Source organism: Equus caballus, chromosome 7 (assembly GCF_041296265.1).
Source record: "Equus caballus isolate H_3958 breed thoroughbred chromosome 7, TB-T2T, whole genome shotgun sequence".
Taxonomy (NCBI): Eukaryota; Metazoa; Chordata; class Mammalia; order Perissodactyla; family Equidae; genus Equus; species Equus caballus.
This window is the reverse complement of record NC_091690.1, coordinates 90700133-90723250: the sequence shown is the minus strand read 5'-3', so window position 1 is coordinate 90723250 and position 23118 is coordinate 90700133. Positions and strand designations below refer to the sequence as shown.

Genomic DNA, 23118 nt, shown 5'->3' with positions numbered 1-23118 from the left:
TTTGCTTTCGGAAAATATCTCAAGACACTCTTTAAACCACACAAACTGTCTGGTTCTTTCAAAAACCTTTAGGATAGAAATGGGGATAAAATGCCACTGGAAAAAAAATCCATGCTGTCATTATTATTATAAAACTATATAAGATTTTAAAAAGCTATCTAATCAAGATTTCTCATTAGCTAAAATATTCTAATTATTAATATTACTAGTTTATGTAGCTGTGTGTTGAAGAGATTTTTGGAGTCACTCATAATTTTGTCCTCGTTTCCTTACCTATTAATTCATAAATAAAGAAAACATTAAAATATTTTAGAAATAATTTATTTGATCTTTTTAAGGAAGCCTAAACTATATCAGTCTGTGCAAGCAGTTTTCACACACATACCAGAACAGCAGAATTAGCTTTGCCATTTCTAAAATAGACCAGATTATCTACTTTTTGAAAAAAGATCAACATGCAAGTCAATTAAAAACTATTTAAATGTGTATATGTTGATTAAGTGACCCATCCATATGCAAATCCAAGATTTTCCTGTGGGAACAGGACCATCTGATGGTCTCATGCTCTGAAATTTGAAAACATCACAGTGGTTGAGAAAAAAAGAAACGTTTAAACATGGACTAATGATATGCAAGAGGTTTCCTACTTCAGAAAAGCAAAATAAAGTAGTTCATAGATAATAAAAAGTCATTAAGGATGAAAAACTGCCGTAGTATTTATCTTTGTCTAATTATAGCAAGCCCCCAGTCTAGATCAGATGCTGCATTCATTATTTCATGCAACAGATACTGACCGAGTGCAGACTATGTGCCAGTGCACAATACAGCAGTCAATAACAGGGACAAAAATCCCCGTCTTTCTGGAGCTTCCATTCTAGTGGAGGGAGAGAGAAAATAAAGAGACGAATTGGTAAAGTATGGAGTGTATCCGATGGCAACGAGTGCTGAGGAAAATAATGGAGGGAAGAGGATTCGGGGTACGAGGGTGGGTTTTACATCATTAAATTGGCCTCTCAGAGAAATCGTGTTGAGAAATGACTTTTGAGCCCAGACCTGAAGGAGAGGAGGGAATGAGTTAGGTCACCATATGGGAGAAGAGCTTTTGAGACAGAAGGACCAGCCTCAGACAGAAAGGTGCCTGTGAAGCGTGCGGCAGAGGAAGCCGGCCCGGCTGGAGATGCATCAGTGGGAGAGCAGAGGACACCGTCTCAGAGGAGGAAGAAAAGGGGGCGGAGGTCACGTAGGGCTTTGTAGATGAATGTAAAGGACTTTAGCTTTTATTCTGAGAGACATGAGCAGCTCGGGGGATGTCTGAGTAAAGGAATAACACGTTGACACATCTTAAGAGGACGCCTTTCTGTGACGCACTGAGAATAGATGGGGAAGGCTGGCGTGGGGGAAGCAGAAAGACCAGTTAGGAGGGTCTTATGATAATCTAGGTCAGTGGTTCTCAGTCTCTTTTGGTTTCAAGACCCCTTTACACTATTAAAAATTGTTAAGGACCCCAAAGAGATATATTTATGTGGGTTACGTCTATTGCTACTTACCATATTAGAAATTAAAATTGAGAAACATTTATAATATTTGTTTGTTCACTGAATAATAATAAGCCCACACGCGTTAACAGAAATAAATATTTTTTGAAAAAATAACTATGTTTTTCGAAACAAAAGATATTTAGTGAGGAGAGTGGTGGTGTTTAACATTTTACAAATCACTTTATTATCTGGTTTCTAGAACACAGCTGGATTCTCACAGCTGCTTCTGCATTCACTCTGTTCCCAGATGTTGTTCTGGTTGAGAGAAATGAAGAAAATATGGCCTCACATGATAATTTTCTTCAACGCTAAAGTCAAACTTGACAAGTAGTAGCTTCTTAAAGGTTGGCTGCAAGGTGGAATCTAAAACTTCATCAATAAACTTTTATGTTGTTCCATTAAAGTCCAGTGGTTTGTCTTGCCCTTGGAATGAATATTTGCAACATTATGCATTTGGGGGGATGGGGAGAACATTAGTTCACCGAGTTACGCAGATCTTCCAAATGCTGACACGTCTCCTTACACACCATCACAAACCACAGTTGTTATTACTACCACTGGCCAGGTTCAGGACAGGTCCCCAAAATATGGCACCTTGGAATACTGAATATTTCAAGCTCAAGGAACTAGAGAAATGGCACGTGAAGGAAGGCCTTTCTTATTTTCCATTTTATTAGCTCTGCTTCTGTCTTGTGGCTTCGCAGTAAACAGGTGAACCCACGGTGTTCAACACCGACCATGGAACAAACTTATGTTTGACGTCGTCTTATGATTTCTCCCACCTCCAGGAAGGACTTTCTGACCTTCCCCTGAAGCAGGTCACAAAACCCTCAAGTGAGAACTGCCTCCCTGTACTGGGAGGCAAGGAGACCGCCGAAGATGAAGGGACCCAGAGAGGAAGCTGACCCCAGCATCCTTGCTAAGTTCCCCCAGTTCATACACTCTGCTCACCCTTGTCCTATGGCATCTTCCCACGACTGTTCACTCTTCATGAAATGTAGCATAAAGACTCTCAGGTTTAACTGTTTCTTCACGTCTTCATTTATTTTCTCATGAAGGCTCCTGTGTCACATAAAACTTATATTAATTTGTACGCTTTTCTCTTGTTAATCAGTCTTTTGCTATAGGAGTCCCAGTCGAGAACTTAAAACGGGAGAGGAAAAAGATATTTTTCCTTCCTCCACCACTAATCTCAAAGTCTTTCAGAACCGGGAAGCCCTCAAGCTCACGGTGGTGGATACATGTTTTCCAAAATTCCAATTTTAGCTTGAAAACTTGAATTTTATCATTAGCGACAAATTCTATCAGTTGTTTTATTTGAAGTGATAAGCTCACGTTTTTCTTTTGCAGGACAATGTCTGCCATAGTTTATCAGCTGTTCTTTCAAGTAAAAGTGATGCTCCATGAAAGAAGTGGCTAGTTCAGCTCACAACTCAATCGCACAAGTGCTCTTCCTGGAGGCAATTACTATATTCCAGCATGCAGTAAAAGTGCTTTGTTAGCATCATACAGAATATTAAAAAGACATATAATGAAATTAATATTTCTTTACAGCTTCATCAAGGATATTTTAAAGAGACTATGTGGTAGTGAAGACTATAGCAATGACTAGTATAGTTTGGTGCCTTGATTTGTGCTAAGGGACCAGCAATTTTACCCACAATTGCTTTTGCATCATCAACGTAGAAGTCAATACAGTGAAAAAAGAAAACGATGTCTTAGTACTATTGCAAAATAGTTTTGAACTCCTGGGCTTCCTGCAAGATCCTTTTTGGAGTCACCAGCGGTCTGTTGACCACATTTTGAGAACCAATGATCGATGGTGGTTTGGATCAGGGTGGCGGTAGTGGAAGCAGTGAGAACTATTTTGCTTCTGGATATATTTTGAAGGTAGATCCTATATGACGTGCTGGTCAACTTGGATGTGGAGTGACAGGAAGGGATCAAGGGTGACCTTAAGGTTTCTGGCCTGGGCTACCGAAAGATGAGGTTCCATTAAGTGAAATGGAGGAAGATACCAGGAATAGGGCTTGGGGAAGATCAGAAAATCAGTTTTGAAGATGTTAAGTTTGAGATGCCCATGAGACATCTAAGTAGAGACGTCATGTAGGCAGTTGGATATAGACTGCAGTGGAAGATAGACGGCTGGAGATACGGACTAAGGAGTCATCAGTATCTAGGAATTTAAAACCATAAGACAGGTTGAAATCACCGAGAGAGGGTGGATGGCCAGAAAAGAGATCCTAGGACTAAGGTGCCCACATGTAAAAGGTATAGAGGTGAGGAAAAGCCAATAAAGGTAACTGAAGGAGGAGAGTGGGGAAAGCCAAGCCAAATGTTTCTAGGAGGGTGATCACCAGCATTGAACACTGCTGGTAAGTCAAGTAGAATGAGGGTTGAGAATTGGTCACTGGAATTAGCGTGTCGTTCACTGGTGACCTTGATAAGAGTAGTTTCAATGGAGTGGTAGAGGCAAAGTCCTCGTGAGACTGGGCTCAAGGAGGATTTGTACACAAAGTTCACAGCAGCTTCATTCATAACCGCCTCACCGTGGAAACAATCCAGATGTTCACCATCAGGTGAATGGATAGACAAATGACGTTAGTGTAAAATGGAACAATATTCAGTAATACAAGGGAATGGACTACGGACACACCTCATGGATGAATCTCAAAAAACAGTGTGCTGAACGGAGCCAGAAATGAAAGAGCACATGATACATGAGTCCATTTATCTGAAGTTCTAAGACAGGGAAAACACATTTATATTGATAGAAACCAGCTTAGTGTTTGCCTGGGGTGGGGGAGTGGGGATAAATGTTAGTTGCAGAGTGACACAAGAAAACTTTTTAGTGTGAAGGGACTGTTCTAAATATCAACAGGAGTGATGACTATAGGTATACATCTGCCAAAACTGATCACACTCTACACTTAAAATGTGTGCATTTTGTTGTGTATCAATTATACCTCAACACAGTTGTTTACAAAAAACAATGAGAAGAGAGAAAACAGAGACAGTGAACATAGGCAACTCTTTGGTCTCAGTGTGACGGGAAAACCCGAAACATGGCAACAGCAGGAGGGAGAAGCGGAGCTGAAAACTTTTTTAACCTAGGAGAAATCGTAGCCTATTTGTAGGTTACTGGGGAGCAGCAGGGGAAATGCGATGACCCAGGGCTTGTGCTGAAGCACGATCTTTGAGCGACTGAGGGAGTGCGATGTGGCACGCAGGGTGAGGCTGGCTTTGGCCACAAGTGGTGGGAGTGCACTGGGAGGGAAGGTGACACAGGGTCACAGATAAAGGTCGGTTGGGGGTGCGGCACGGAAACCTGTGGAAGTTCTCCTCAGATGGCTCTGCTTCTTGGTGAAATAGGAAACAAGGACTTCATCTGCAAGAACGAGGGAGGAGGTCCTAGAGGTTAGAGAGAAGAAATAAAATAGTCATTGAGGAGAGTGGGACATAAAAGGACAAGGGAAATGAGGATCTGGACACTCGAGATAGGGGTCATGCATTTAAGACGAGCCCAGTCAGCATGGCTGAGCGTCCTCCTCCAGCCCCGTGGAGCGGGACATGTGCAGTCACGAACTTGGATTTGACTCAGGAGTGCGATTTAGCCGAGAGATCAGAAAAGTGAAAGCGAATGTTTACAATGCTGGACTATGGATTTCAAGCCAGGTAAGGAAGGAAGTGTAGACACGAAGAGGTGAGGGACAGTGGAATGTGACGAATCAATGGATTTGGTCTTGGTGGAGTTGAAGGATTGCTGGAAGTGGGACACTGAAGGCAGTGAGCTGACAAGATAGGTAGGTAGTATGATAGTTAATATTGAGATTTAAGCAGGAGCTTGAGTTCTGGGTTATGGCCAGTTCTAGAGGAAGACCACAGGAGTGAGTGGCTGAGGTAAGTAGAGGGCAAGATCAGTGGATGAGGTCAATGAGCCCAAAGGTCAGGGCATGGAAGGGTCACCACATGAAATACTGCACTCATTGCCTGAGCAGGAGCAGTGTGGCGGAGTTCGGAGGTAAAGTTTTCAAGGAACGAGGTAGAGTGATCTGCAGGTGGGGAGATGAGAGTGACAAGGTAAACTGGTTGGTGTTATATCTTGATGAGAAGAGATGAAAGATGGTGAGGGGGAAGCAAGGATTTTGGGGAGAATGGTCTATAACAGGCAACCAAAACGAGGAAGTCACCTACCTCACATCCAAGTCTCAGGGGATGAGTGGTGAGGGAGAGGACGGTCACCATTTATGGGGTCTGTTGGGGAAGCAGAGGCCTCAGGAGATCCAGGATTTGGATAGAAATGGGGGGATACACAGAACTGCAGAGAGATTAGGGATGAGAGAGGCAGAATGAATTCGGAGGCGTGGGCTTCTTGTGACTGACATGAGTTGGAATAAAGGGCGTATTGAAATTAGTCGTCATGGTCACACGGCAGTAGTCTCAAGGCTGGGAGTGTTGGCAGAGAGGGAGAGTAGGGTCCTGCCAGAAGTGTGCAGTCCTTGGGCTTCCACATTCCACCTGAGTAGATGGAGAGGGAGGTGGCTCGCTTCTGGTATCAGCACTCTGCAAAAGTACTTCAGCTACTCGAATTTATTTTTAAGGACATATTTTAAAAACTTATTGAAGTTCTATAACATTACAGAAAGTGTACCTATTAAAGAAAAAAGCCACTCATAATCCAATCACCCTAACAAATTATTTTTTGTTTCCTCTTCAATATTTTAGCACATGTAGGCTTTATCTTATAATTAGTGGATCACAAGTTATCTCGCTTTTTTATCATAAGAGCTTTTCCATGTGGCCATGAGGACTTGATATGATTTGTATTGAGAGCATAATATTCCATGAAGTGAATATAATTTACTTAATTTCCGCCTCCTTCACTGGTTAGACCAATGGTGATTATCTTCATCTTAAATAATTACAACTAACTCAGTGATGGGCCATTTTTGTATCTATTTAGCTACACTCCACAGCTTTATGAATGCTCACTGCTAGCCAAGATGTTGAGGCAATATATGCAAACTCCTGCTTATTTTCCCCTCCCAAAACTTTATTGGAAATGACAAGTGAACCACTAAGACACTTTAAAAGTACTTTGCTTGTTCATCATTCTGCTTGGAAAAGTTTACCTTAACTTTATAGCAAGAAAACGGACACAAAATCATTAAAAATACATGAGCCTCCAAGGTGACACGGCCTGATTTGACAGCTGAGCAGGGACTTTCCGTAGCTGCCCACGGTACAGAGCGCATCCGTACCACAGCAACACTCCAGGTGAGAACCAGGCAAGGCAGGTGCTGAGGAGCCTCAAGGCATGACGAAAGGTGCTGATACTAAGCAGTTCCCCAACTGCCTCTCCTGCTGTTGGAGTCTGTTTTGGGTCCAGAGCCCTCTTAAAAACCGAGGTTAATGAAGTTCATGCAAATCCTTCCTTACAGGCTTGCAAGTCCTTCATTAACTGCGTCAGTTTGTAGCTTGTGGGTGGGGTTCAACTGTCTCTAACTTTAAAAAGTTCTGTTTACACATTTCTCTGGTCTTATTAAAACTTTCTAAACAGGGGCAGGCCTGGTGGCGCAGCGGTTCAGTGTGCACGTTCCGCTTTGGTGGCCCTGGGTTCGCGCGGGTTCAGATCCCGGGTGTGGACATGGCACTGCTTGTCAAGCCATGCTGTGGTAGGCGTCCCACGTATAAAGTAGAGGAAGATGGGCATGGATGTTAGCTCAGGGCCAGTCTTCCTCAGCAAAAAGAGGGGGATTGGCGGCAGATGTTAGCTCAGGGCTAATCTTCCTCAAAAAATTTTTTTAAAAAACCCAACTTTCTAAATAAAGTTGATAATCAACTACAAAGTTTCAGTTTACTGGTTCCCTTTACACAGGGCACTAAATGTTAGAATCCAGACACCAGTCTCAAGTATGTAAATACTGTATTTAAAAAAAAATTTTGCGTAAGTCTTGGTCAATCCTCTAAGTCTTCACAAACGGAGTACCTCCCCCAGTTGCTTAGTTCCACGCTTAAAGAAACACAGTCCTAGCACAACCAGAGGCACTCACAACTAGAATACACAACTATGTACTGGGGGGCTTTGGAGAGAACAGCAACAAAAAAAGAAGATTGGCAACAGATGTTATGTTAGCTCAGGTGTCAATCAAGAAAAACAAAGCAGTCCTTGTAACCTGTGTTCTATTGCATGGATCTCCTCTGCCGTGGCCATTCATGAGTTGTATAAGGAAATATTCTACCTGCAATATCAGTATCTCCGCCCCAATGAAAGTGTATTTACCAAAACGGGCAGTGGGGTGGATCTGGCCTCGGGCTGTAGTTTGCCAGCCCCACAGCAGACAATGCTTGACCTCAGCGACCTCCCCAACCTTGCCTTTCATCCCAGATTCATCACAGTCCTGCACACTTGATCTATACTTTCGAGATATTCTGCTACACAAAGGAATCTGAATCCGTGGATGTTTCGGGTCTATGCCACAGCCCAGCAACTTAAATGATCATTTCCGGCACGGCCAGCAGGAGCTAAGCGGCGGACCATCCTGTCTTCATCTCTCCTGGTGAATGCTCTTAGCAGTACTGTTACCACACTTGCCCCACTTGATGGCATGATTGGTGAGACTAGTGTGGACTGGTCCCAAATCAGTAACTTCACACCTTTTCAATATTCCATTTTAAGTGAGAGCGGCAGAACGCACAGGTGGACCACATTGGTTACTCAAGATTAGGTGATAAGAAAGCAAATAACCGTGGGACAGAATCATGCCCCCACCCCCCCACCCCACCAAACAGGCATTACTTCAGAGTTAAATGACAGCTCCTTGATTTATTTAAAGTGTGTTCCTAGCAGTCGGGGCTACTTACTGGACCCTTTTGTGTAATGCTGTACGCCATCAAGTTCTGTTTTCTTGAACATTCCTTCCAAAACGCTCTGTTCAGAAAATACTACTCTATGGAAAAGGCATGACTATTATACTTGGAATAACCACACAATTACAACATAATAATGTTAGTTTTCACAAAGGAAAATAGAAAAATGTATTTTCCCAATGGAGATAAAATAAAATCCTTGCGACAGAGTAATTTGCTATCCATAAATGCCCATCTGCCACAGCACAAAAGGACACTGTATTCATCACTGTCAAGGGCTAGCAAGTATTTATTTTTTTACAGCAGTTTAACATCTGGAATTCCAAGTGAAAAGCTAATATTCAGACTCTCATATTCTTATAAAATGTTTAGGTACACAAATTAGAATGTTCCAGCCTGGGAAGGCTAATTGAAAAGAACAGAGATCCACTAACCATGGCTGGGCTGGTTACAACCAGGAGAAGAAAATCAAGAGCCTCTGGGTGAAAATCCCATGAAAACCAAACAAGAGTTCTGAAGAGAAATCATTTTTGAGAAATGCTTTTAAAAATAGTAGAAAATATTTGCTATGCACTTAGAAAAAGTAAAAACAAAACAAAAAATGAGATGGTTTTTGCTTACTTTAAAAATCCATTAAATCTTCTCATGGGCTCCCTCATTTTTGTCTTATCACCCACCCTACTCAGATTAGTGCATGAAGCCTTTCCAGACAAAACTTAAGGTACTTTGAGCTGTACTAGCGGCACCACACATTTCCTGTAAGGGTCTGAATTCAAACACACGGTGAAAACAAGCTGGCTGTTTTAACCCAGTGAAAACAGAAATCATGCTTAGAGACTATGGACTGAAATACCATTATTTGAAGGGGCTAATTTTCCCTCTGCTAGAAGTCCAGTTCTCCAACATAGACCAAAAGACAATTTCTTTTTGACACTGTTTTGCTATATTAAATATTAACACCTGCTGTCGTCTTCCCACCCATTCCTGTACCAGGGTGGTATGAGGCTGACTCTCAATCTGATCTAAGTAGATGCCGTACACCCTTTGGAAGGGTCCTGACTGTATGACGATGACAATACTGTCCCCTAGCACTTGGTGAGTGTCTTCTCTGTGCCAGGCACTGATTTAAGTAGCTGAAATGCGTTAACTCGTGAATTGGCAAATTCATGGAGGGAGCAAGGGGTTAAGGGGTGCAACCAAGATCACACAGCAAAGAAGAGCTGGGCCCAAGGCTTGGCCCTAGGCACTGACCGCAGAGCTCTTGCTTCTCAACACTGTGCCGTGCTGCCCTGAGTAGGTTGTGCTGTGAAAAAGAACCAGCTGTTGAACTGAAAAGAAGCATGCAACTTGCCGAACCTTAAAATCCCTGTTTCTTAAAAATCATCCCTCTCTTAAGACTTGTTTTAAATGCTTCTGCTTTTATAAAAGGCTTTAATATGTTGAAATACCATTTTATAAGGCTGTTTGTTGTATACATTTTATTGAATGTTTTTCTAGTCTGTTTCAAACTGAAATAACTGATACAATTGTATAGAATGATATATTAACAGTTACATGTTTAACTTGGCACATAAATCTAGTTTGAAAAAGGTATTATATTAGTAAATAAGTACATATTTATCCCAATCTTTAAAAACTTTCATGAAACCTAGGCTAAATGTATTAAAATTAGACTTCCTGGGCAATACTAGAAAACTCTATGGCTAAAGAACATTTGCAAAGAGGGAAGAAGCTCCAAAATGAAAGCTGGCACTCCAAAATCATCCACTAAGCTGTCTTCAAAGACGATTTGTGGGATGCTCTCTTCCACATTTTAGTCCCTTACACTTGCTCTTTCATCTATTACTTCCTGATATTCTAGCAAATAATACAATTAAGAACTCCTCCCCCTCAGGGAGGAAATCTGCAATAAGATGGATATAATGAAGCATCATCCAAATAACTGATCAATTACCAGTTTTAAAAACTTATCAAAAATCAAAGACTGTCTCTGTTCCAAATCGAGGCCAATTTAAATGATTTTCAATATAGCTAAACTCAATGGAGGGGTTACATTTGGTTTAATCTCGCTGACCAGACTTGCAGGAATGCGATTATGCAGGTGGCCCACTAGGACCCGTGGGTCCTCCTCCTGAGCTGAATGACATTTCATTCCTCCCACACTTCTCCAAACTGAGGAGGCTCATTAGGAAAGGACCCATCATCCGTGTGCTCACATAAACCCCTCTCTGCACCTCTGACCCATCCCACTCCCACAACACACATGGCAGAGTGCGCTTTCGTGGCCTCTTCACTGGAGACTGTAAGTCTGCGTTGAATCATTCAACGTGAGGGTCACAATGAGAGAACGTGGGTCTTTCTTATTCTTGTGAACTGTGATTTTTCCTTTCAAGGCTTCACCTATAGAAGAAAGGCAAAAATGTGTTTAAGAATTCACGGAATACGGTCTAGCAGATAAGTAACACTGTATACCTAGTCCTTCTCTTGTTTTTGTGAGATGTTTCGCTAACTTTTTTAAACTTTTTAATTATTCTTTAAATTAAGAGATTTGATTTTCTAAGGCAATCTTATGTTGAATTTTTGAACAAAGCAGATCTAATTTACACACTGCAGGTGTGAATTCCTTGTGAAAGAGAGAGAAAAAGCGGTCATGCAGGGTTGGGAGAGCAGTGTCACTGGACTCCTGAATATGGGGCCTATGGAGAGAGTCCTGGGCTCTCAGGACACCAAGACATGCTCCTGCCCCAAAGAGCTCATGGTGAAGGGTGAGGGGAGCAGCTACGCCAACAATTAGCCGACAGGCGTGTGTCTGGGTGTGCTGGAGGTGAGGACTGGGGAGGGTGGAAGGCAGCAGAAGGCAGTGCTTCACAAGAATGAATGAATTATCTGAGGACCGAAGGCACGGTTAACTTAAGGAGCGTACGTGGAATGGCATTTAAGGGAAAGAAAACAGGTAGAGAGCCTTCAGGAAATGGGACTTTGGGGAACTGAAAATTACAGTTGGGAAAACGTAAATTTATATTTTATGAAGGCACATGACGAGGCTCTTGGCCTTTAAGGTACTAACACTGTAAATGGAAAACAGAACTTACACAGGTAAAACGGTGAACCCGAAAATTATTACATATTTGTTTAAAGGCAAAGACTGATTCCCTAAAAACTTATCCTGTATGCTCCAAATTTTATTTTACATTTTTAAACGATTTTTGACAAATTTTTGTAATTTTTACAAGTTATGTTTAAAATTTTTTTATAACTCCACAATAGAATTACATCTATGTGCTTCTGTGATTACAAATACTTATTTAAGTTTTTTGCATTTCTATACCAAGAGCCACTTAAAAATAACAAAAGATATTGATAAGATGTAACTGGTCACCATTCCTTGCTTAACCAAGAGTAAGACCACACCAAACAGCCGCAGGTACAGCTCCGCAGGTGGACGGACACAAGACGACTCCACGTAAAATGACTGAGGAGTCCATATAGAGCCGCCCCACTGCTAAATCAGTATCATATTTTTAAAAACCTGCAAACCCCTCACATTAAGGGACAATGAATCTGAATGTTTTCCATATGGTAGTGAAATAGCACAGTAAAACTTAACAAAACCATCTAATAGTTATATTTATTTCAGAGTATAAAGATTCCAGCACTGATACATTCAATGCATAACTGCAACGAAGGACAGAGGCTGGAAAAGAAAGACGTGCAACAGCCTTTCCTTGCAGACCACATGGTCTCGTACACAGAAAATCCTAAAGCAACATGCAAAAAAAGCTACTAGAACTGTAAGATGGTTTAGCAACCTTAGGATGTAAGGTCAGTATAAAAAATTAATTGTCTTTCTACATCTTAGCAATGAAGAATTAGAAATTAAAATTAGAAAATGGCATTTACAGTAGCATCAAAAAACCATATAATACCTGAGATAAACGTAACAACATACGTACAAGATTTAGTCACATAAAACTAGGGAACAGTACTAAAGAGGATCTAAGAATATGGGGAGATACATTTTGCTTGTGGATGAAAGACTCAATGCTGTTAACACGTCAATTCTCCCCAAAGTAATCTATAGATTCAATGCAATCCCATTCAAATTCCTAGCAGGCTTTTTGGGGTAGAAATTAAGTTGATTTTAAAATTTATATGGAAATTTAAAGGATCTAGAACAGTGAAAACAATTTTGAAAAAGAGCAAAGTAGGAGGACTTACATCATCTTATAAAGACAACGTCCTACCGGCACAAGGACACACAGACCAATGGGACAAAGTGCAGCTCAGAAACAAACCTATATACATGGCTGATTAACTTTTCACAAAGGAGCCAAGGAAATTAAATGGGAAAAGGATAGTCCTTTCAAGAAATGATGATGGAACAACCTAATACACATTTGGGAAAAGACGAACTACTCCTCTTAAAATTACCGTGAAATAGATTATAGACCTAAATGTACAAGGCAAAACTATGAAATTTTTAGAAGAAACATATAAGAAAAGCTGTAATGTTAGGGTAGCAAAGATTTCTTAATTATGACACAAAAGCAAAAACTTCAAAAGATGTTAAGAAAATGGAAAGACAAGTGGAAACGGGGATAAAAATATCTGACAAAGAACTTTTATCCATATATATAAAGATTCTTATAACTCAGTAATAAGATGCCAAACAACCCAATTAAAAATACAGCAAAATATTTTAACAGAAAACTCAAAAAAAGATATACAAATGACCAATAAATATAGGAAAAGATACTCAATATCTTTAGTCATCAGGCAAATGCAAATGCAAAGCACAGCTATCACTACACATACGACACAATGGCTCAAATTGAAATGAACGTTTTTGTAAGTGATGCCAAGGAGGTGCAGCAAGTGAACCCACAACCGTGGGAGGAATGTCAAACGGTCTAGTCATTTGAAAAAGTGTGCCAGATTTTTGTACAGTTAAACACACTTACCATAAGACCCAATGATTCTACTCCTAGGTATCTGAAATGAAACACGTTCACACACAGACTTACACGACTGCTCCTAGCAACTCTATTCGTAACGGCCCCTGACTGAGAGCACGTCACCAGTGTGGCGGCAGGCCATGGTCTAAGTAAACTGTAGTGCGGCTATACAAAGGAACAAAAAGGAACAAGCTCCGGTGATAAATTAAGTACATACGTCAAACTCCAGAGGAATCTCAAAAGCATGCTAAGGAAAGAAGATGCAGTATATTACTTTGATATAAAATTCTAAGAGAATAACACCTTCATATTAGTCATACTAACATACAGTGACAGAAAGCAGATGAGTGGTGTCTTGGTCTGGGGACTGGAGTTGGGGATGACAGACCACTGGGATCAAGGAGGACACCTTCTGGAGCAACGTAAATATTCTACTTCTTGATTAGGGTGGTGTGTACATTTATTAAAACTCATTGAACTGTACAATTGTGTGCATTTTTACTGTATGTAAATTATAGAATAATGCTGTTTAAAAAATGTGGTGGCTTAGGAATAAACTCATAGATAAATGGATTGTAGTACAGAAACCAAAACATCCAGCATGGAGATTCAGAACATGCTAAGTGGGGCATTTTATATCACTGAGGAAAGAATACGCATTCAATAGAAATGTGTAAATATAATAAAATGATATTTTTTTAGTAAGTCAGAAGTCAAAAGCAAAAGCTTGAAGATTTGATTATACAAAAATGAAAAAAATTTATCTATAAAGTACGATACTTTTTAAAGAAAGAAAAGCAAACTAGAACAATATTAATTTCACTTCTTAGAATAGCAAAGATCAAAAAAAAAGAGAATTTGGATTCGATTCCTGAGGCTGGATTATCAGAAGTTGAGCATCTTAAAGGCATAAAGTGTACCGCAGTTTTACATTCCTGCCACCTTCATCAAGATGGGGTATTATTAGGGGCCGGCCCCGGGGCCGAGTGGTTAAGTTCGAGAGCTCTGCTTTCGCAGCCCAGGGTTTCGCCGGTTCGAATCTTGGGCGCCAACATGGCACCGCTCATCGGGCCACGCTGAGGCGGCGTCCCACTTACCACAGCTGGAAGGACCCACAACTAAAAAAATATATACAACTGTGTACTGGGGGGCTTTGGGGAGAAAAGGAAAAATAAAATCTTTAAAGAAAAAAAAAAAGATTGAGTGTTATTAGAAACCAAACAAAAAAGGAATGAAAGAAAATAAAAATACCTTTGTTATTTAGATGAACAACCAGAATCTAATTGTTCTGACTTACATTTCAGTAATTATCAGTGGTGATGGGTATTACTTCAAACGTTTAACCACCATCTAAAAAGAAGAATCCTCTGTGCATTTACTTCAGTGGTTTTCTGCTTGATGTATATGCGGTGTTGTTGCAAATACTTTTTTAGAGCATGTGCCCTGATGGTTGTGGCTCTTTGATTCAGTTGCCTTAGAAGTGTTAAAAAAATGTAAGCTGGCTTGTTCGTAAATCTTCTATTCAATCCCTAGTGTAAGGGTTGAAATGGAGATGTTCCATGATGTTCACAAATGCAGGTTATCAAATTCTTCATTTCAAGTTTAAAGGATATATTTGATAGTTCCACACATTCTCAAGTTAGAAATATAGCCCAGTCAAGATGAACTAGTAATGGATACTTTCGTTAAATTTTCATGAAAGAAAAAATTTTAAGCGTCAATGTTAAACAAACATCTGAAGAATTAAAAAGTCATAACATTAATTGCCTTATAAGCTGATATTGTAATTTTAACATCTTAAAATGAAATACAAGTAAAATAACTATTTCTGTAATAATCTTCACTTCAAAATGAGGGTGCAAACAGCACTTATCTAAGTTAATTAAATAGCATGAAAGGTCACAGTAATAAATACATAATTCACACCGCTGAACTCCCTTCAACTGTTCAAGCCTGACTCAAGTGCAAGGCAGCGGCTGTACTCCAGATAGATCAGAGTAATTAATCAGTGTCAGAGAGACACAAAACGACTGAGGTTGTTCAGCACGTACACTGCGGGGAGCGCCGCGGAGGACACTCCACGAGCAGAGCCCTATCAGCTTGCTTTTATCATCGGCAGACGGCTGTTAGGACACCATAAAGCGGTGCTGCAGTTCCATCAAGAACAAAACTGATTTCAATTCTGTTGTAGTAGTTTTTCAAAATTAATTTCTTCCAGAGCAATGAAATTTCATTTCCCCAGAAGGGAGACAAATAAAAAATCACTATTAAAACTTAGAGTTAAAAAATAAAACGAACAAAAGAAATGGATTCTCCATCATACAAAAGCTTACTAGGTATATATAAAGAGAAATAAATCACCAGATTTTTATCATATTTTCAAAGCCAATGAAAATGATCTGAATTTTAAAGTAAACATTGCCATACAAGTTTGTACAATAAAATTGTGCATTATTTTTAAAAGAGAAGAAAAAACACCCTGAATTTAAACTTTAAAGTGTTGTCTGACTCCTTTACAAGCACTCATTCTGGGAGGCAGGTCTCTACCTCTCACATGCTGAGTGCTCAGATGTTTAGAACACTCCTTCTGGAACTACTTTTAGTACTAGTTTGTGAATAAAATAAAACCAAACTAGACTTACTATTTTATAGTCCCATTTTGCTTTTGGCCAAATGTAGAATTCTTAGTCTGAGAAATTCCCTATTCACGGTCTTCTCCCAAGTTCTAAATGTCAAGTCTACCCCCAGGGGTAGCTTTACCATTACCAAAAAAAAGACTAACCATTACTGAAGATGTTCACACACACACACACACACACACACAATCTAGGCAGAATAACTGTATAGGCATGTTTACAATATTTTATTTATTAAAAAAAACTTGCCATATTACTTTCTGGATACTAAAATAAGCTTTACATACACAGTAAATTGTCCTGTTAGACTCTTGGCTTTATCTAATGCTACCTAAAAATTTTATAGCATATTGAGTCAAAAGCTACTTTTAGTTTAACTAAACCCAACTAGAGAGAATTCCTTTCAGCCACGCCAAGATAATCTGAACACCCACCTGCTCAGGTGCAGCAGTGTGATGAAATTTCTGACATCAGAGTTGGCAACGTGGACCAACTAAATACAACAGCTAGATAAATGTCCTTGACATGGTGTCACCCAAATTGATTGAGAGGAAATTGGATTTCAATGACAATGCATATTACTCTACTTGTTTGTTCAGCAGAATATTTACAATATGTCAAATAAACACACCAGATCAAAAAGGAGTGAGAGAGGCAAATCACTCATCTTCTGTAAGAACTCTTTATCACAGCACACTGGGATGTCATAACACAGGTGTATGCACGAATAAATCCAGGAGAACAAAGGAGGAAGCAATGAACTTTCTGAGGATAAGAAGGAAAGATCTGCAGAAATAAGCTGGGTCATAAAGGGAAAACTAGAATTTATCAAGTGAAAGAGGTCAAAACAGCTTTCTAGGTGGAAGAATATCTTACACAAAGGCAAGGAGAAAGAAAAGATAGGAAAGTTAGCTAAAAAAGAGCACTCTGCATAGCTGGAGGATATGACGGGCTTATGCGGAGCTGTGACAGCGTGGGGCTGGAAATGATGAAAAACGGTCAGATTGTAAAGGGCTGTGGTAAGGAATCTGGATTTTATCCTGGGGATACTGACGGTCCAGTGAGGGTTTTTAAAAAATTAACTTTATTAAGGCATAATTTACATACAATAAAATGTGCACATTTGATATGTGCAATTCAATGAATTTTACCAATATCTCACTTTCACAAACTTTTGCCTACCTCAAGTGTTAAACTTCTGTTATCTTCTAGAAGTTTTGTAGTCTTAAGCTTTTATATTTAGTTCTATGGCCCATGTAGAGTTGGGTTTTGTACATGGTGTAAGGTAAGAATTGAGATTATTTTCCTATAGGAATATTTAGCTGTCCCAGCACCATTTCTTGAAAAGACTATCCTTTCCCCATTGAATTACACTGGCCTTTTGGAAAAACTTAATTGACTATACAAGTGTATCTATTTCTGGATTGTCTATTTGTTAATCTATGTCTATCTATAGTATACACCAACACTATACTGTCCAGGTTAATGTAACTTTTTAATAAGTTTAGAAATCTCATAGTTTAAGGATTCTAATATGATTCTTTCTCAAAACTGTCTGGCCACTCTAGGTCTTCTGCATTTGCACATAAATTTTAGGATCAGCCTATTGATTTCTACCTTGCTAAATTCACTTACTAGTCCTACAGTTTTTTTTTATAGATTCTTTAGAATTTTCTATGTACACAATCATGTTATCTGTCGATGATGACAGCTTTATTTTTTTCTTTCCAATGGCTTTTAATTCTTTTTCATTCTTCATTGCACTGGCTAAGACTTCCAACATAAGTGAGGGGACATCCTAGCCTTGTCCCAAACGTAGGGGGAAAGCCTTCATTCAGTCTTTCTCCATTCAGGAGGATGCTGGCTGTAGACTTTGTGTGGATGCCTGTTACCAGGTTAGGAAGTTCTCTTTCATTTATAGTTTGCTCTCAGTATTTGTTATGAATGGATATTGAGTTTTGTCAAATGGTTTCTCTGTATCCAATGCTGTGATCGCGTGGTTTTTCTTCTTTCGACTGTTAGAATGGCAGATCGCATTAAATGATTTTAAAATACTGAGTCAGCCTTGGATTCCTGGAATAAACGCCACTGGTCATGGTGGTGTTCTTTTCATATACTACTGATTCAATCTGCCAGCACTTTGGTGAGGATCTGTGCATCCATATTCATGAGGGATACTGGTCTGTAGTTTAATTTTCTTGTACTATCTTCGTCTAGTTTTTGGTATCTAGGTAATACTGCTCTTATAAAATTAGCTCTTTGATCTTCTAGAAGAGATCGGAATTGGTGTTATTTCTTCAGTAGCTGGGAGAATTCTGAATGAAGCAATCTGTGCCTGGAGATTTGTTTGATGGAAGCCTTTTGAAGCTGGCTGCCTGTTTCTGTAAATAAAATTTAATTGGAAAACAGCCACACCTACTCATTTACCTCCGGTCCCTTGGAGTTTAAGGTGTCTGCAGGTCCCCACTGCTGCTACCACTGTGGGATTATCTAGGGGTTGGGATAAGAGAGAACGAGAGAAAAAAATAGAAAAGAAGGATGGGGAGCCCCCACTCTCTCTGAGCATTAGGAGACCCTTCCATCTGCTAATGCCCTCTTCAGGGTTTCAGGCGCTCTGGCGTCCAGGCTGGTTCCAGGCTTTCTAAAAGTTTTAAAGTTGTATTCAGGGAGAGACAGGATGGGACACACTTAGATCATCTCACCTGGAACTGGAATTACTGTGCCTTTATATTTAATAGTTAGTTCCTGCTTTTATTCAGTTTATTTCTGCCTTTTAATTGGCGTGTTGAGATCATTCATATTTTTTTAAACACTATTTCTTTAGAGCAGTTTTAGGTTTACCACAAAATTGAGAGGAAAGTACAGAGATTTCCCATGTGGCCCTGTCCGCACACATGCATAGCCCCCCATTATCAACATCACTCATCAGAAAGGTACATTTGTTACTAAGGGTTAACCTACATTGATGATACATCATAATCACTGAAAGCCTATAGTTTACCTTAGGGTTCACTCTTGGTGTTATCCTTTCTATGGGTTTGGACACAGGTATAATGACTATTATATCCATCATTATGATATCATAGAGTATTTTCACTGCCCTAAAAATCCTCTGTGCTCTGCTTATTTGTATCTCCCACCCCCGGCAACCACTAATCTTTTTACTGTCTCCATAGTTTTGCCTTTTCCAGAATGTAATATAGTTGGAATCACACAGTGTGTAGGCTTTTCAGATTAGCTTCCTTTCACTGAGTAATATACATTTAAGATTGCCCTCGGGGCTGGCCTGGTGGCGCAGCGGTTAAGTGCGCACGTTCCGCTTCAGCTGCCCGGGGTTTGCCGGTTTGGATCCTGGGTGTGGACACGGCACTGCTTGGCAAGCCATGCTGAGGTAGGCGTCCCACATATAAAGTAGAGGAACATGGACATGGATGTTAGCTCAGGGCCAGTCTTCCTCAGCAAAAAAAAGAGGAGGATTGGCAGCAGATGTTAGTTCAGGGCTAATCTTCCTCAAAAAAAAAAAAAAAAAAAAAGAACAAAAAAGATTGCCCTGAGTAATATTCCATTGTCTGGACATATAAACCATTCATATTTTATATAATTATCAATATGTTTGAATTTAAGTCTATCATCATACCACTTATTTTCTATTTGTCCACTTGCTTATGTACCTATCTTCTTTTGAATACTTTTTTCAGGATTATCTCCAATACCAGCATATTAGCTATACTTTGTGGTTTAATTTAAAAATATTTAGCTGTTGCTCTGGGGTTTACAATGTACATACTTAATTTAGCAGTTTATCATTAGATTGCTTCAGGTACAGTGTAAGAACTTCGCAATATATTTCCATTTTCTCAAATTCTTTTTTTATCATTATCATACATTTTATGTCTCCATATGTTTTGAAACCCACAATACATTATTGTTTTTGCTTTAAATAGTTAATTACCTATATTTTAAGAAATTAAAAAATGAGAAAATAAAGGCTTCTCTATGTGCTCACACTTTGACCATTTCTGGCATTTTCCATTCCTTTGTTTAGATCCAAGTGGATAGTTTCCTTCTACTTGAAGAACTTACTTTAATTATCTCGTATTGCTGATCTGCTGGCAATGAATTCTTTCAGGGTTTTTCTTCTGGAAAAGTTTTTTATTTAGCTTGGATAAGTTTTTATTTAGCCTTCATTTTTGAAATATATTTATCGTAGATATAAATGTAGGTTGACAGTTTCTTCTAGCACTTTGAAAATGTCACTTGATTAGCATCTGGTTTACATAGTTTTGGATGCGTATTCTGAAGTTATTCTTTCTTTGTTCCTCTGTTTCCTCTTTCTCTGGTTAATGTTAAGATTTTTCTTCTTATTACTATCACTGTGTATCAGCAATCTGTTTATGATGTGTCTTGGTGTGGTCTGCCCTGTGCTGATCCTACTTGGGGTTCACTGAGCTTCTTCAATCTGTGGGTTACAGCTTTTTTTTTTAAAAGATTTTACTTTTCCTTTTTCTCCCCAAAGCCCCCCAGTACATAGCAGTATATATTTTTTAGTTGTGGGTCCTTCTAGTTGTGGCATGTGGGAAGCCACCTCAACATAGCATGATGAGCGGCGCCATCTCCGCACTCAAGATCTCTGGGTGTGCCAAAACTCTGGGCTGCCAAAGCAGAGCACACAAGCTTAACCACTTGGCCACGGGGCCAGCCCCTGGGTTACAGTTTTTATCAAATGTAAGAAAATTTTTGCATCATTTCTTCAAATATATTTTCTGCTCCTGCTCCTTCCAGGAACTTCTATTATTACGTTGTTAGAGTGATTTGTATTTCCCCAGAGGTTACTGTGGATATATTCTTTTTTTTAAAATCTTTTTCCCTCTCTGCACTTCATTTTGGATATATTTTATTGCTGTATCTTCAAGTTTACTGATTTCTTCTGCTGTTAATTTCATCAAATGACATTTTTACTTCACATACTGTAATTCTCCCTGCTAGAGGTTCTATTTGGATTTTAAGTATCTTCTCATGTTCTTCTCACTATGTTAACATAAAAGTAGTTATTATCTTTTTCAATATGCTTGGGTGCTAATTCCATCATTTCTGGGTCTGCTTCTCTGGACTGATATTTTGCTGCGGTCAGTGTCTGAATCCTGGCCCATCAAGAATTTTACGTTGTTGAGCGTCTGAGTTTTGTTCTTTTCCTTTGTTGCCATTAAAGTTACTGGCAGTTGAGTTTTTCATTTCAAGGCTTGTCTTTAAGCTTCATTAAGGAGCGTCCAGAGTAGCCTTTACTCTAGGGATAGTCTGTTCCCACTACGAACTATGGTCCTTCTGGAACCTCTACTGAATCGAATCCAAAAGGACCCCCACTCCAGCTGGGTGAAACTGAGTCTCCCACAGCCCTGTGTAAACTCACAGCTGTTTGGTTCAGAGGCGCCCCGGCTGCTCTGCCTGACCGCAGGCATGTCATCCCACATGTGTACATCTTAGTGCTCATCTAAGCTCACAGGGACGTTCTGTGTAGATCTCTAGAGCTCTCTGGTCAGCTTGTCCTCTGCAGAACTCTGCCCCACAGCTTCTAGCTTCTATTCATTGGTACTATATCATCAGAGGCTTAGCAGGGTTGAAAGAAAAAGGTGTTATATTTAGTGATAAGATCCTTTCTTCATATTTCCATAGCTGAGAATGACCACGTTTTCCTCATTCTGAAATTTCCCTTTCAAATCTTTCCTCAGGTTGTGCTATTTTAGGGGATTCTAATATTTTGCACCGTACTGGCCTTACTATTTAAATACAAATACATATACAACGTCCTGAAAGAACTATGGAAGGCAGATGGTGCCAGAGGGCAACATTAGCATCACACACCTCCTCCATAGCGTTCTGAAAAAGCCGAATCAATTACTCTAAGGATTACTGGGTAAAGAATAGTCAGGATTTCAAAATTTCACTAGACATCAAACAATATTTTGTTGTAATCAGGTAGGAGAACATTCAAATGCTATCTTAAATCTCAAGATTAAAACATGAATGAGTTAGTACTGCCTTTACAATTCCAGCATTAAGACAACAAAATGGTTCCAGTGAAGAAGAAAGCAACATTTTCAAGTTTCCAATCATCAGCGAAATCCCAGAGCTACACAAAAACAAAACAAACAAACGAGGGCGTGACAGGCTTTTGTCTGTGTTTGTCTCCTTTCAGCTGCTCGAGCTTTCTGAAGGGAAGATGCCACTATCAGGGTCTTATTCCACAGCCCTGCAGCCTCAGGGTGAAAAGCATCGAGGCACTGCTTTACTCTGATGGGGGCTGTTTGCGTCTACTGAGTTCAGTCTATTATCAACAGTAAAATCAAAACTATGCTAGAATTTTATGAGGCATTTTAAACAGAGAATAAGACAATGACCACCAGAGTGGACCCACCACTCAGGTCTGTCAGATCTTAACGTTCTGCTACAGCTCCTTCAATTTAACACCTGTGCCAATCTTCTTCTATTTTGTACGTGGGATGTTGCCTCAGCATGGCCTGATGGATGGTGTGTGGGTCTACACCCGGTATCCGAACCTGCGAACCTTGGGCTGCCAAAATGGAGTATGGGAACTTAACCACTAAGCCACTGAGCTGGCCTTCGTTTTACATGTTTTTAAACTTCATATAAATGGTATACTGTAGGAATCATTCTGCAGCTTCTTTTGTTCATTGTTCCTTTCGACAGACACAGACACATAATTTATTTAATCTGCTATAGAGATTTTATTGTATGCAACTACTACAGTTATTTATCTATCTTCTGCTGATGGACATTAAGGTTGCTTCCAATTTTTTTCTTCTACGAACCACTCAGTTGTGAAGATTCTTGTATTCAGGCTGTGCAAGAGATTGTTCAGAATATATGCCTAGGAAAAAAACTGTGTGGTTGCAGGCATGCTACAACTACACTTAATTTGATGATATCAAACTATCCTCTAAGGTTGTACCAATTAAGATGACCAGCAGAAGAGTATAAAAGTTCCACTGGTCTACATTATGGCCAGCACTTGGCACTGTTAAATTTTATGTATGTTCTTCCCATAGTGATGGATGAGAAATCCTGTCCTACAGTTCTAATTAGCTTTCCCCTGAGATACTA

General features: G+C 39.7%; 1 protein-coding gene across 6 annotated transcripts in view; it reads right to left on the bottom strand.

The window, feature by feature from the left end:
- Positions 1–8679: 8679 nt before the first annotated feature.
- PRMT3 (protein arginine methyltransferase 3) overlaps positions 8680–23118 on the bottom strand; it is a 135546-nt gene continuing 121107 nt past the window's right edge. For 4 of the 6 annotated variants that reach the window (XR_011440282.1, XR_011440283.1, XR_011440284.1 and 1 more), the window contains one exon: positions 9872–10808. Coding sequence is in view for 2 of the 6 variants with exons in the window: in XM_014741502.3 (XP_014596988.2) it covers positions 10699–10808 (110 nt within the window). In the remaining 4 variants the exon portion in view is untranslated. 6 annotated transcript variants of the gene reach the window in all.